We start from the raw sequence: 15,539 nt of genomic DNA on the forward strand, positions 1-15,539 counted from the left end.
ACAACAAAGTAATTCAGTTATAAACATACATCTATTCTTTTTTCAAGCTCTTTTCCCAATTAGGTTGTTGCCTATTATTGAGCAGAGTTCCCTGTTCTATACAGTAGGTCCTCACTGGTTATCCATTTAAAATACAGCAGTAAACATATCAGTCCCAAACCGCTTAACTATCCCTCCTCCACTACCATTCCCCACTGGTAACCATATTGTAAATAAGTTCACTTTATCATTGTTTTTAAGATTCTGCATATAAGGGATATCATATACTATTTCTCTTTCTTCAACTTCATTCAGTATGACAATCTCTAGGTTCAACCATGTTGTTACAAATGGTATCACTTCATTCTTCTAATGGCTGAGCAATATTCCATTGTACGTATGTACTACATCTTCTTTTCAACTTCACATTCAAAGGTCACCTTTGCCACAAAACTATCCCTGATTCACCTGATAATATAAACCTCTCTCCCATATGCAACCTTTCAATAGTTACACACTCACATTTAAGACACTCTTTTGAACTTCTTGCTATATTACTTAGTAAATTAGAGCAATTGCACATGCCTATGATGTGTGGTCCTAATTATATTATTATATTGTTTATTATATACATCATTCCTTGTCATGACAATATCTGCTAGAATGACTGGCTATCTATCCACAATAAATATGGTTAGCATAACATTATAGTGAGTCAGGGTCACTCAGTCAATGGTCCAAAGTTCAAAAATATTTAATTAGTACTACAACCTAAGTCACCAGCTGAGTCTGGAGGATATCAGCCCCAAAGTACAATGCTGTTTTACTTTCTTCAGGGGCCGCTGATATTATCCCTATATGGGAGAAAGGTTAAATGAATTTGCTCTGTGGTGAGACTGTCTGTAGGATTATCTCTAACTCTATTTCAGAAACTGTTTTAAGCACGTTTAAACATGCCTAAAATGGCCACTGTATAGAAAAAAGAAAACCTGCTAATTTTTATGCTTCTTGAATAGCCCGATTTGTCCTGATTCATAAATGAGAAAATTTTAAACTATGCTGTCGTGTTTGCTGTGTCATTCAGTTCTTAACAAAAGCAATTTCTCAGTGATGACCTTCTGGTCACATAGATGATGTAGGTGTCATAAAAAGCAGTACACCAGGCAGCTGATCCAAGTTTGCCTGGTGTTCTTCCCTGCCCCATATCTATTTCCTTCCCTCTCTCCACCCCTTCCTCCCTCCCTAGCTCCCTCTAAGATCTAGATAGCTAATAGGAAATCAGTTCTCTGAGGGCTAAAGGAGAACTTCACACACTGTCAGTAGCTGTTAAGAAGTTTGGTTTTCCCCAGTGCTTCCACATAAATGAACAGAGAACTCTTTGAGGGTTAAGGAATTTCTGTGAAGGTGTCAGCATTGATATTTAAAATAGATAACTATAAGGACGTGGGCTTCCTCCTAGTTGGCACTAGTGGTAACGAACCCACCTGCCAATGCAGAAGAAGCGGGAAACATGGGTTTGATCCCTGGGCCAGGAAGATCCCCTGGAGGAGGGCATGGCAACCCACTTCAGTACTCTTGCCTAGAGAATCCCATGGACAGAAGAGTCTGGTGGGCTACAGTCCACAGAATCGCAAAGAGTCGGATATGACTGAAGTGACTTAGCACGCATGCAAGGACCTACTGTATAGCACAGGGGACTCTAATCAATACTCTGTAATGCCTATATGGGAAAAGAATCTAAAAAAGAGTGGATATATGTGTGACTGAATAACTTTGCTTTACAGTAGCAACTAACACAACATTGTAAATCAACTATACTCCAAAAAAAAAAAGTTGATCAGATCTAAAGGCTATGTCATAATCACTTCACATTAATAATCCAATTTTCTATTTTCCTTCTTTATTTATAACCATATCATAAATCCATGTGCTTGTGGATTTTTAGTTTCTTTTTTTTTTTTTCCTGTTTGGTTCATAACTTGATTTGTTGTTACATGGAATCTTAGGCTGTGGATTTTTTTTCTTACCATTTCTTAACCATGGACATAATATTAGAAAGGCAGTAATGAAACTTACACCAAATTCTGAGTTCAGTTAGATAGTGGTTCTCAACCAGGGAAGATTCTGTCCCCCAGGAGACATCTGAAAATGTCTGACAACATGCTGACTGTGTTTCTATGAAGTAGAGACCAGAAATGCTATTAAACATTTTTAAAGCACAAAACAGTCCCCCCAGCAAAGAATTAACCAATTCCAAATTGAATAATGCCAGGGGTACATCAGAGCCCTGGGCAATCACAGGCACTACACGTATGCTAGCTTCCATTAGTGCAAATGTATCTTGGCTATAAGATTTTGGCAGAGAAAGTGATCACTCTAAGATAAATTCCCTCCATGAAAATGTCCAGAAAGTCACAGTGTAAGCTAACATATATATAACTTAAGTAATAATGTTCCTCTGCCCATATGAGAACACAACTATTTAAATATGTCCTTGATATCTATTATTTACTTTAGGAGGGCAAGAGGAAGCTGTGTGTTAAAAACAGATATACCTTATTATCCCATGAAATATTTACTTGGGGCAACAAAGCAAACCCAAGTTGATTGGGAAGTACCCAATAAACAGTTGACTTAGAAAGAGTAATAAAGAGAATTTGGGGGGAAAAAATAAGCTACACTTAACTTCTTAGCAGTAAAAATATTTACGAGTTTTGACGTTTTGACTTGGATAATTTAGATCATTAAAATTCCAAATAAATATTTTCCTTAATAATAAGTCAAAAATGCATATGTTGTTTGAAAACTACTTTGCATAAATGGAATACACTTCTTTTCTTAACCAGGGACTGCTTCTTAAAATCTGCTTTTTTTCAAGTCTTGGAGGACTTACAAATGTTCCATACAAGCAATTGAGTTTCAGAGCACATGAAAAAGGAGTGATAACTTTATATGTGTTTCTCTGGTGCAGGGGTTATTTTCTGAACCACCCATCATTTTCACATGGACTGCTGAAACTCTCTGACTCGGCAAGTTCACACTGTACAGTCTATCTTCACCAAGAAAACTGGAACACTTACAAGGGAAAGCTAAATGAGGACATTATTTTTTTCCCACAAAGTAAAGACTATGGGCAGAGAAGGCAATGGCACCCTACTCTTGCCTGGAAATTCCCATGGAAGGAGGAGCCTGGTAGGCTGCAGTCCATGGGGTAGCTAAGCGTCGGACACGAGTGAGCAACTTCACTTTCACTTTTCACTTTCATGCATTGGAGAAGGAAATGGCAACCCACTCCAGTGTTCTTGCCTGGAGAATCCCAGGGACAGCGGAGCCTGGTGGGCTGCCGTCTATGGGGTCGCACAGAGTCGGACACGACTGAAGCGACTTAGCAGCAGTAGCAGCAGCAAAGACTATGGGAGTCATGTACTGATTGGCATTTTTGTACAAATTGGTTAGGCCACACCAGATACTACTCCAAGGTTAAATCAGTGTCTCAAATGCTGTAAAATTCAAGTCTACATGAGTTCTGTTAAATAATAGGCTATAGAGCCACTACAAAGATTTTAAAGTATGAAACAAATTCAAATTTTAATCTATAATAAAATAAGATTATCAGATCTGGACAAAATAATTTGAGAAACATTTTCTACAACTGCACTTTAGTTGTTGGCAGCAACTGCTGAGAATTTTATATTTTTTACTTCTTTGTTGATATAATATATCTAAACACCTTGGTACAACTCTTGGTACACTTCTATTTATCCCTGTAACTTTTTCTCTTGTGAGGCTTGAAAAAAAAGAATAATGTATAGGGATTTCCTTTGTTCATTCATATATGCAGTTAGATGATACTCAAGATAGTGAAGTGAAGGTCACTCAGTCATGTCCTACTTTTTGTGACCCTTACGGACCGTATATAATTCTCCAGGTCAGAATACTGGAGTGGGTAACCTTTCCCTTCTCCAGGGATCGAATCCAGGTCTCCCACATTGCAGGTGGATTCTTTGCCAGCTGAGTCACAAGGGAAGCCCAAGAATACTGGAGTGGGTAGCCTATCCCTTCTCCAGCAGATTTCCTAACCCAGAAATCGAACCGGGGTCTTCGGCATCACAGCAGATTCTTTACCAGCTGAGCTATCGGGGAAGCCCAGTACTAAAGATAAGTACTTGGTAAATAGATCTTTGTATTTTTTCCCAAGAAGCATACTAAGTTTCACCAAAATCTTGTGCTGTGTTTTGATAGCACAAGAAGTTATATAAGAAACAATTTTTGAGTGCATATAAAGGAAAGACAACAATTTTATTCCTATAATGATGGCAAAGTTGAAAGGCACATTGACTTGAGGAAACCCCTGCCTTTTTTTATGGGAGGAAATTGGGGCTGAATCAGAAACCAGGGAGAGAGAGTGTATGACAGTGTTCCAGTAAAGCCACCTGAAATCTGAAGTGAGCTGGAAGGGTGTGGTCAGGGAATGATATTAGTTAATGAAATAGTTAATGTTGGAATTAATCACCAACTCTAATTTTGTGACACTTTAAAATATCCTCAAACTCACACACACATATATATGCTCACACACATATGAACATACACACTAATATGCATGAGAATTTAATTTTTATTTAAATGTACTTACATTTAAAGATGCTGAATATGTAATTTGTGGAAATAAATGACAGAAGTTAATGTTGAATAATCACAACTACACTAAAAGTAAAGAATCACATTTTATGACTCTGACTCCTGAGTTGGAGTAAAGACTGTTTTTGTCATGCCATGTTAACCTTTATTCTCGTCATTTTTTAACCTTTATTCTTGCCATGGGGTTGCAAAGAGTTGGACAGGACTGAGCGACTGAACTGAACTGAATCCTGCCATTGCTTGTAATGGCCTTGAAGATATATTGACTTTTATAATGTACGGAAGCATATCATCAGAATTTATAGAGAATTTTATTGAGTGATTTCCATTAAATTAAATTAATAAATCGCTTAATGTTCTACATGGCAAAATTATACTTCCAATTTTAAAATTTCCTTTATTAACTAAGATTATCAAGATCAATTTTATTTTCTATGTAAATTTTATAACAAATTAAGTTAATAATTAGTTTTCTCTATATCAAAAAATTTTACTCATTATATCTGGCATTTTGAGATTTTTTTTGTGTCAACAGTTCTTAACACAACTAACCAAACACAATTTTTCTGAGTCAAGTTTTTTAGATACCAGTTTTGTTCAAAATAAAGTTACCTACGATAAATGTTATTAATTTTAATAATTAACTTTAATAATTTATATGCAGCTATGTCAAACAACAGTATGTACTGTGACTTTTTCTTTTTTCTTGGAGTAAAGGGTTCAGTAAAAGTTTCAGATTCTGTACATATTTCTTGGGAAAAAATCTAAAATTAAAAATTTCTGCTCTGCAAAAGACATTGTCAAGAGAAGAAAGAGATAAGTCACAGCCTGAAAGTAAATATTTGAAAAACACAGATAAAGTACTGCTACCAAAAATAAACAAACAACTCTTAAAAGTCAACAATAAGAACACAGTAAGATTTAAAAAGAGGTCAAAGACCTTAATAGACACTTCACCAAAAAAGATATAAAGGTCAAAGACCTTAACAGACAGTTCACCAAAAAAAATGTAAAAGTGGAAAATAAGCATATAAAAAGATGTTCCATGTCATATGTCATCAGGGAAATGCAAATTAAGTCAACAATGAGATATCACTATACACCTATTCAACTGGCCAAAATCAGGTACATATATTGCTAACACCAAAGTCTGGCAAGGATGTGCAGCAACAGAAATAGTCATTCACTGCTGATGGGAATGCAAAATGGTGAAACCACTTTGGAAGACAGTATGGTGGCTACTTACAAAACTAAACACACAGTTACCACATAATCCTGAAATCTTCTACCCAAAGAAGTTGAAAACTTAATGTCTACACAAAAACCTGCACCCAGATGTTTACAGCAGCTTTATTCTTAACTGTCCAAACTTGGAAGCAACCAAGATGTCCTTCATAGGTGAACAGATAATTAAACTGTAGTACATTAAGACAATGCAATAGCATTCAGCAGTAAAAAGAAATGAGCTATCAATCCATGCATGACATGAAGGAATCTTAAACGCATATTACTAAGTGAAAAGAAGTCAATCTCAAAAGGCTAACTACTGTATGATTCCAACTATATATTTTATAACATTTTAGAAAAGGCAAAACTACCCAGTGGTTCCCTGGGTTACAGGGTAGGGAGAGATGAACAGGCAGAACACAGAGGATCTTTAGGGCTGTGGAACTACTCTGTATCATGCTATGGTAGATACATTCCTCTCAGTTTTGCTGTGAACCTAAAACCTCTCTAAAAAATAAAGCTTATTTAAACAAATCTTGAGGTAAAGGGATAAGATCTATGTGTATAGCAAAGTTTAAATCGACTAAACCTTAAGGCCAAACCATACTAACACATCAGACCTTTGACCCAAATTCTTTTGTCCTTTAAAAACAAAAACAAACAAACAAACAAAAAAACAAACCTGAATTCTCTGATTCACAGAGGGGCAAAAAAAAAACAACAACAACTCAGTTTATAAAACAGCTTTGTTCTTAAAAGATTTTGTATGAGTCAAGTTTTGGTAGCATTTTTGCATTTGTATTTTCATTACTTTACAACTGGGTTTGATTTAATGGGAACTAAGGCTAAGATCTGGTAAAGCAAAGGATCTTTCTAAAGATAGAAATAATTTTTAATACAACTCTTGAAGAAATGCAAATTTTCTTGCATTGCTACCTTAAAATGAAATCAAACCGTGACATCTTGCTTTTTTTTTTTTTAATAGGACCTTCCAAAGCAAAGATAGCCAAAGATTTTCAAGTCCAAATGTCACTATTACACTGTCACCAACCTATAATAAGAATACTACAAGCTTTTTCATCTTTGATATTTTGAGAATCTGATATTTACATGCAAAGAAAAAACAAACCAAATAAAATAATGTATGACACAGAATTATAAGATCTTCTCTATCATAAATTGTTATTGGTTGTACTGTGTCCCCCAACAAAAAGTAACTCTAAGTACCCCAGAACGTAACCTTATTTTGAAATAGGGTCTTTATACACATGTGCAAGTTAAAATGAGGTCATGAGTATGGGCTGTAATCTAATACAATTATTGCCCTAATTAAAAATATATATATATATATATATATTTGGACACAAAGACAGACACACATAGAGGGAAGTCAATGTGAAGACACACAGCAAGAAAGCCATGGGAAGCCCGAGGGTTTTAGTGATGTATCTGCAAGCCCTGGAACATCAAAGATCCTCTGCCAATAACCAGATGCTAGAGAGAGGCAAGGAAGGATTTCCCTGCAGGTTCCTTACAGGTTTCAGAGGAAGCTTGATCCTACTTTGACTGATTTCAAATTTCTAGTCTCCAGAACTGTGAGAAAATAAATAATTTCTGTTGTTTATTCCACCCAGTTCTTGGTACCATGCTACAGTAACTCTATGGGGAAAAAAAAAAAGAATACACAACTCATCCAGTATATTACTGTGGTAAAATTCTAAAATAATAAGAATTTAAAAACCTAGTTTGCTGCTTACTCTTCTTATAAAGTCTTTCAGAGACTCATTTCCTCTGATTTGATTACATTTACATACAATTTTAATTAAAGAACTACTAATAAATGTTTCAAGTACAGAAAAAATATACTTAATGAAGAGATTCTCAATGATAGTGATTTGACAAGTCTTTATGTCAGAAAAACTTCGGTGATATATTTCTTTATGTCTTTGTTTTCAAATCACAGAGAAAACTAGAGGAGATACCCATTTAAACCCTATACATCATCAACCGAGTCATGAAGCCTTCACCATTGTAGGCAGGAGTTCACAGATGTCTTTCATAGTCTCTTCAATAGATTCTCCCATTTATTAATTATTTAAAGAGTAGAGAATAATAATTTTCACCCCTTTGCAATTTCAATGCACAATTTGTTAGTTACTCATTGTGCAAGATTTTTTAATATGGTTTCAATGCTGACAATTCTCTTGAGTTCTCTCCCTTGGCATTCCAAAATACATTTTTTGGAAGACTTTCAAAGTCATATCCTTGCAACAGAGGATGAGAAGCTTAAAAAAGCATGCTGTTTGAGGTCAGGATTGCTGAATGCTATTTCTTGTATCATCTCCAGATTATATAAGTCATGAGGGATGCTTACATAGAAGATCATAAGTGGAATGTTGGTACAGCTAAGTAATTTATTTTCAACACTTAAGATACTGTTTTCAAAACAACATGCACTTTTAACATATTTCTTATTTCCGTGATAATAACCAAGAGATTTGACATTTTTGTTATTCTTTTGGGCTTTTGGACTGGACCTCTGACATACAAACATGTTCCACACTACTCTGACAAACCTCAAAGGTTTCATTGCACTTTGTTTTAGACACTGTCTGGAGTTGACATTTAGAATATAATCCACTACCCAAGTCCTTACCGTATCCATGGTGGAAAATGAGAAAGATAAGTAAATATCACTGTAATTCTTTTACTGAGATATTCTACTTTTGTCCCCTTTCAAACAGCAAATTTGTTCTATAGATGAGATAGATCTTCTATTCGATAGATATGATTACTGATTATAATTAGATATGATTATAAAAAGAATTGAGGTGTCCATTTTGAAAAACTAGAATGACTGTTAACATCATTAAGATTATCTTGCTTACACTTGCATTAGGTTATACATGAGATCTACAGACATTAAGGAGCAAAAATAAGATTACAAAAAGAAAAGTTGTCATTTAATGTTTTCACATATAAAAAGATACTATCTGATGACCTGCAAAAATTATCTTGTTTAATCCCTGTAATAAATCTATGAAGTACATATTATTACTCCAATTTTATATGTGAGGGTGTTATTCCCAATGCCACATAGGAAATCCACATCAAAGGCAAAATTTGCAGAATCCAAAATCTGGATTTTATTTCAAATGTGTCACTTTGATTTCTACATTGGCACTTTTCACCCTTGCCATAAAATCAGCACATCTTTTTTTAACACTGAATTCGGTGAATACTAGCAGGTTTGAAAAAGTTGGCCTAAAGCTCAACATTCAGGAAACTAAGATCTTGGCATCTGGTCCCATCACTTCATGGCAAATAGATGGGGAAACAGTGGAAAGAGAGGCAGACTTTATTTTTGGGGGCTCCAAAATCACTGTAGATGGTGACTGCAGCCATGAAATTAAAAGACACTTACTCCTTGGAAGGAAAGTTATGACCAACTTAGCATATGAAAAACCAGAGACACTACTTTGCCAACAAAGGTCCGTCTAGTCAAGGCTATGGTTTTCCAATAGTTATGTATGGATGTGAGAGTTGGATTATAAAGAAAGCTGAGTGCCAAAGAATTGATGCTTTTGAACTGTGGTGTTGGAGAAGATGCTTGAGAGTCCCTTGGACTGCAAGGAGATACACCAGTCCATCCTAAAGGAAATCAGTACTGAATATGCATTGGAAGGACTGATGTTGAAGCTGAAACTCCAAAACTTTGGCCACCTGATGTGAAGAGCTGACTCATTTGAAAAGACCCTGATTTTGGGAAAGATTGAAAGTGGGAGGAGAAGGGGACAACAGAGAATGAGATGGTTGGATGGCATCACCGACTCAACAGACATGAGTCTGGGTGAACTCTGGGAGTTGGTAATGGACAAGGAGGCCTGGCATGCTGCAGTCCATGGGGTTGCAAAGAGTCGGACATGACTGAGCGACTGAACTGAACTGAACTGAAGCAAGTTTGAACAAAATAAGAAGAAGCAAACATATAAGACCATTGTTGGGCATAGTGAAGAATACCTATGCTTGTTCTTTTTTGCTGCTAATTCTTCCTCTAATTCTCTCCACTTTACCCTCACCACTAAATTGAAAACTTTTGCTTCTACCTTCAGACATCTGGAGGAGCCCCGCTACTCTCTCCCTGTTTATTTATTGTTCTCTCTCTCCAACCAATTCTCCTCCCCAATAAAAACTTCAGTATCGGCAATTGTTACCCAGTGACTCAATCTGTGTACTTAAGTTCGCTTGTTTCTATTATGCCAGTTTGTACATATCAGAAGAAGCAGTGTGATATGATAAAAAAGGGAAGGCTTTGGAGCCAGACCCTGGGAATCTGCATTTCTGCTCTGCCTCTCTTTAGATGTATCACTTGGCAAACTGCTTAGCCAGTTTGCATATCGTTTCATCGTCTGTAAAGTAGTACCTATCTCAATGGGTTATTGTGAGAATTAAATAATACACATGAAATGCTTATACTAATGCCTAGCATATAGTAGGTAATATATGTATTAGCTTATCATTATCATCCAAGTTTTAGCCACTTAGTCGTGTCCAACTTTGTGACTCCATGGACTGCAGCCCTCCAGATAATTAAAAAAATATAACTAAAATATGTATTCTACTATTTGCTGTTGCTGTTGTTATTTAGTCATTAAGTAGTGTCCAACTCTTTTTTGACCCCATGGATTGTAGCCTGCCAGCCTCCTCTCTTCATAGGATTTCCCAGGCAAGAATATTGGAGTGAGCTGTCATTTCCTCCTCCAGGGGATCCTCCTGACACAAAGATCGAACCCGTGTCTCCTGTATTGGCAGGTGGATTCTTTATCACTGAACCCCCAGAGAAGCCCCTGTGTTCTATTATAGGAATTGCATAAAATACCATGTAGAGGTATATAAAAGTTACTTGGGGTTATCTTATTTTGTCCTCTGAAATTAGATCACATGAGGACTTTAGATTGCTAAGGCTACTTCTATTAAGAAATAAAATGCTCATGAAAATGCTCAATCTTAACATTACAATATTTTCCATTAATTATCATTATTTCATTTTTGAATTTATGGTGTTGATTGGGAAAGTAGAAAATAAAGGAAAATGGAAATAAACTTTAAAATGTGTTTCATAAAAAATACTGATATTCTCCAAAGTTTGTTAAGAGTCTGGCTTTTGTGCCTTGTAAACTCCTGATACCTGGCATGATTGACTTTGTTGACTATTTTTATAGAGTACTCTACTCTCTTCCTTAGTCCTTAGGCTTTTAAGAGTCATATAAAATACATTATTTTCATTTAGAGACCATAGCTACTTGCATATTTTCTGTCCTTCAAACTGAATTATTTTCCAGACATACTCACCATGTAAGTACATAAAATTGACTTTATATTTCAAATGATGAACAACATTCAAATTTTGAGTCAAGGACACAATTCATTGCATTGTACTTTACAATCCACACTGTGAGTTATAAATAATCTGAAACCACTATAAAAGTATACCTTTTTGAATAGAACTATAGGTATACATTTTTTTCCCCAATTTGCTGTTGGCAGGACCTCAAATAATGCCTAAAGATGATCAATCTTATTATCACCAGAAGAAAGCACTCATTGTGTTTCAACTTGAGCTGAAAAAATTAAGAAAATATTTTGTCAACTAATGATAGCTTTCACTATTCCAGTGTTTCACAACTTAAGACATATAAGCTTGCATTCAGTCATTTTGGTAGGAAACCTCATTATAACATATAATTTAACCCTATTATTTGATGTAAAATAACAAAAACAAATAATATTTGCTATTATTGTTTTATCCAAGGGTCTGTTCAAACATTTTGCTTCTATATAAGCTGAACTTCCCATCTCTGCTTCAGGAGTATATGGCTGGAAGTAACATATAAAATCCTAAAAATAACAGATGTATGACTTTGGTAAATGTCTTGCTCTAGAATTTCCCTTAAAAATATTTCAACAATGAGCAAGCTAAGGAAATAAAAAATAAATAAATTTTAGTTCATCGATATGTCTATTCATGATGGTTTTTTTTTTTTAATTTTATTTTATTTTTAAACTTTACATAATTGTATTAGTTTTGCCAAATATCAAAATGAATCCACCACAGGTATACATGTGTTCCCCATCCTGAACCCTCCTCCCTCCTCCCTCCCCATACCATCCCTCTGGGTCGTCCCAGTGCACTAGCCCCAAGCATCCAGTATCGTGCCTCGAACCTGGACTGGCATCTCGTTTCATACATGATATTTTACATGTTTCAATGCCATTCTCCCAAATCTTCCCACCCTCTCCCTCTCCCACAGAGTCCATAAGACTGTTCTATACATCAGTGTCTCTTTTGCTATCTCGTACACAGGGTTATTGTTACCATCTTTCTAAATTCCATATATATGCGTTAGTATACTGTATTGGTGTTTTTCCTTCTGGCTTACTTCACTCTGTATAATAGGCTCCAGTTTCTGCTCTAACCAAAAGTTAGACAGCTGCCCCTCCATCCTGCTTCTCTTGTTAGGCTACCTCTGAGTATTTAAGTCTAAAGCGACATATGTCATCTATTCCACTTATACTAAGAAATACAAGATTTGAAGCTTGAATATGTTTGTTATTGTTCAGTTGCTAAGTTGTGTCTGACTCTTTGAGACCCCATGGACTGCAGCACACCAGGCTCCCCTGTCCTTCATTGTCTCCCAGAGTTTGTTCAAATTTATGTCCATTGAGTTGGTGATGGTATAAAGCTATCTCATCCTCTGCTGCCTTCTTCTCCTTCTGCCTTCAATCTTTCCCAGCATTAAGGTCTTTTCCAATGAGTCAGCTCTTCACATCAGACAGCCAAAGTACTGGAGCTTCAACTTGATTATCTTATCTCATTGTTGATAAGCATCACCCTGGTTGTTAGCTCCTTGACATCAGGTACTTTGCAGCATACTTCTAATTCACCTTATATGATATTTAGCCCAGTGTGAAAAATATGGTTGAAGTGAAAAATGTAATTTGACATCAACATATTAATGTGTGATTAATTTGATATCAATATATTGGCATAAATTAAATAGTTCAGTTCAGTTCAGTTCAGTCGCTCAGTCATGTCCGACTCTGCAACCCCATGAATTGCAGCACGCCAGGCCTCTCTGTCCATCACCAACTCCCGGAGTTCACACAGACTCAACATCCATTGAGTCCATGATGCCATCCAGCCATCTCATCCTCTGTCGTCCCCTTCTCCTCCTGCCCCCAATCCCTCCCAGCATCAGAGTCTTTTCCAATGAGTCAACTCTTCGCGTGAGGTGGCCAAAGTACTGGAGTTTCAGCTTTAGCATCATTCCTTCCAAAGAAATCCCAGGGCTGATCTCCTTCAGAATGGACTGGTTGGATCTCCTTGCAGTCCAAGGGACTCTCAAGAGTCTTCTCCAACACCACAGTTCAAAAGCATCAATTCTTCGGTACTCAGCTTTCTTCACAGTCCAACTCTCACATCCATACATGACCACTGGAAAAACCATAGCCTTGACTAGATGGACCTTTGTTGGCAAAGTAATTAAATACTACCCGACTGCAAATAGGCATTGTTGTATCAAGTATAGAAAACTCAAATATCTGAAAAGACCAAAAAGGAAATGTAAATAGAGAAATGTTTGTTCAAGGAAATAAAATACAACCAAACCAAAAACTATAGAAAGTGAAGCCATCTACATTCTAAATAAAGAGGTCTAAGAAGAGTTGGACTGTGAAGAAAGCTGAGCACCGAAGAATTGATGCTTTTGAACTGTGGTGTTGGAGAAGACTCTTGAGAGTCCCTTGGACTGCAAGGAGATCCAACCAGTCCATTCTGAAGGAGATCAGCCCTGGGATTTCTTTGGAAGGAATGATGCTAAAGCTGAAACTCCAGTACTTTGGCCACCTCATGCGAAGAGTTGACTCATTGGAAAAGACTCTGATGCTGGGAGGGATTGGGGGCAAGAGGAGAAGGGGACGACAGAGGATGAGATGGCTAGATGGCATCACTGACTCGATGGACGTGAGTCTGAGTGAACTCCGGGAGTTGGTGATGGACAGGGAGGCCTGGCGTGCTTCGATTCATGGTGTCACAAAGAGTCGGACGCGACTGAGCGACTGATCTGATCTGAAGACATTTACTGCATTGGGAAAATAGTCAGCTAGACATTCTAAAATGTTCATTTTGGTGAAATAAAGTAATATTCAAATTACATTTCAGGATCATTGACATGAACATTCTCAGATCAACTTACTCATATTTACTTAGATAATTAAAATAACTGACTATAATAGTTTAGATCATTAAAATAAAATAATTAAATTAATTATTAAAATAATTGGTTTAGTGGATTACCCAATCCCCTGACCTTCAACTCACTGATTGAGCACTTTAAAACTTATTAGACTTTAAAGACTCTTTATGACCCCATGGACTGTAGTCCATCAGGCTTCTCTTTCCATGGAATTTTCTAGGCAAGAATACTGGAAGAATTGCCGTTCCCTTCTTCAGGGGAATCTTCCCAACGTGGGGATAGAACCTGGGTCTCCTGCACTGTAGACAGATTCTTTACCATCTGAGCCACCAGGGAAGCCCCAAACAAGAAGCTAATCACAATTTTGTCAACTGCTCCAGGTAAACAATATCATCTTAACACAGTTCTTATGAATATATGGATAATTTTTGGAAAAGGCCAATTGTATAAGAATGCTTTGAGAAAACAAATTTAACCTGTTTAAATTTCTTAAATAGATTCAGTAGAACATTGTATGAGTGTATAGACAGAGCTTATAGACTTAGGGACAGTTGAAAAGAAAGAGGAACTTTTATGTTGAAAAATGTGGACATTTAAAATATATTAATAATCAGATGTTTTACCAAGTTACTGAAATAAGTCTAACTTTCTGATTTAAAAGTCCTCAAAACAACTTTCCCAAGCACAAATCAAGATACTCGATGACCTCTACCTTAGGCTCCCTCAAAGCCATGCATTCAGGTATTTTAGATCATTATTCTCCAAAATCTTAGGAATTGATAACATCAATTAACAATTCTGTGTCACGTGAACAGAGGAGAAAAGCTGGAGAGCTGCTTTCTTAGAGAAAATAATTCAACACATGGACTACAGCACACCAGGCTACACATATTTTAATTCCTTGTTTAACTAGAAACATGTCAACACTTCTCTTTTGTCTTTAGTTTAAATACCATTTCCTTGTTAATTATATAAAGAAAAGGGTTTTGAGGCTACTACAATTACTGAGGTAAGTTTTGGTTTGCTTTATACATTTTGGCTCCAGGAAACATAAGAATACACATTCTAACCTAAAAGAACTAAACTACTTCTGTGGATAATCAGTTTGAACATTCCTGGCTCAGGGGAGAGGATGATAGTTTATTGTGAAATATATGTCCTAGAGAACCAGACCAAGATCATGGACATGTTTCACATTATCTTCTAAACAACCGTCAGATGGCAGTGTTTAGAGGTCAGAATCCTCCATGAGTTAAATCCAGATGGTTCTCTGAAAGAATTCTATCCATGGAATTCTCCAGGCAAGAATACTGGAGTGGGTAGCCATTCCCTTCTCCAGGGGAACTTCCCAACCCAGGAATTGTACCCAGATCTCCCACATTGCAGGCCAAGTCTTTACCATCTGAACCACCAGGGAAGCTCCAAAGGAGAAATAAT

At 36.4% G+C, this 15,539-nt stretch overlaps 1 protein-coding gene across 18 annotated transcripts in view; it reads right to left on the reverse strand.

The window, feature by feature from the left end:
• NRXN1 (neurexin 1) overlaps nt 1-15,539 on the reverse strand; it is a 1,252,733-nt gene that overhangs the window by 983,676 nt on the left and 253,518 nt on the right. The window contains 1 exon segment of one of the 18 annotated variants that reach the window (NM_174404.2): nt 10,165-10,172. The exons of the other annotated variants lie outside the window; for them this stretch is intronic. Coding sequence (NP_776829.1) covers nt 10,165-10,172 — 8 coding nt within the window. 18 annotated transcript variants of the gene reach the window in all.

The sequence above is a fragment of the Bos taurus genome, chromosome 11, assembly GCF_002263795.3.
Source record: "Bos taurus isolate L1 Dominette 01449 registration number 42190680 breed Hereford chromosome 11, ARS-UCD2.0, whole genome shotgun sequence".
In the NCBI taxonomy this organism is placed as follows: Eukaryota; Metazoa; Chordata; class Mammalia; order Artiodactyla; family Bovidae; genus Bos; species Bos taurus.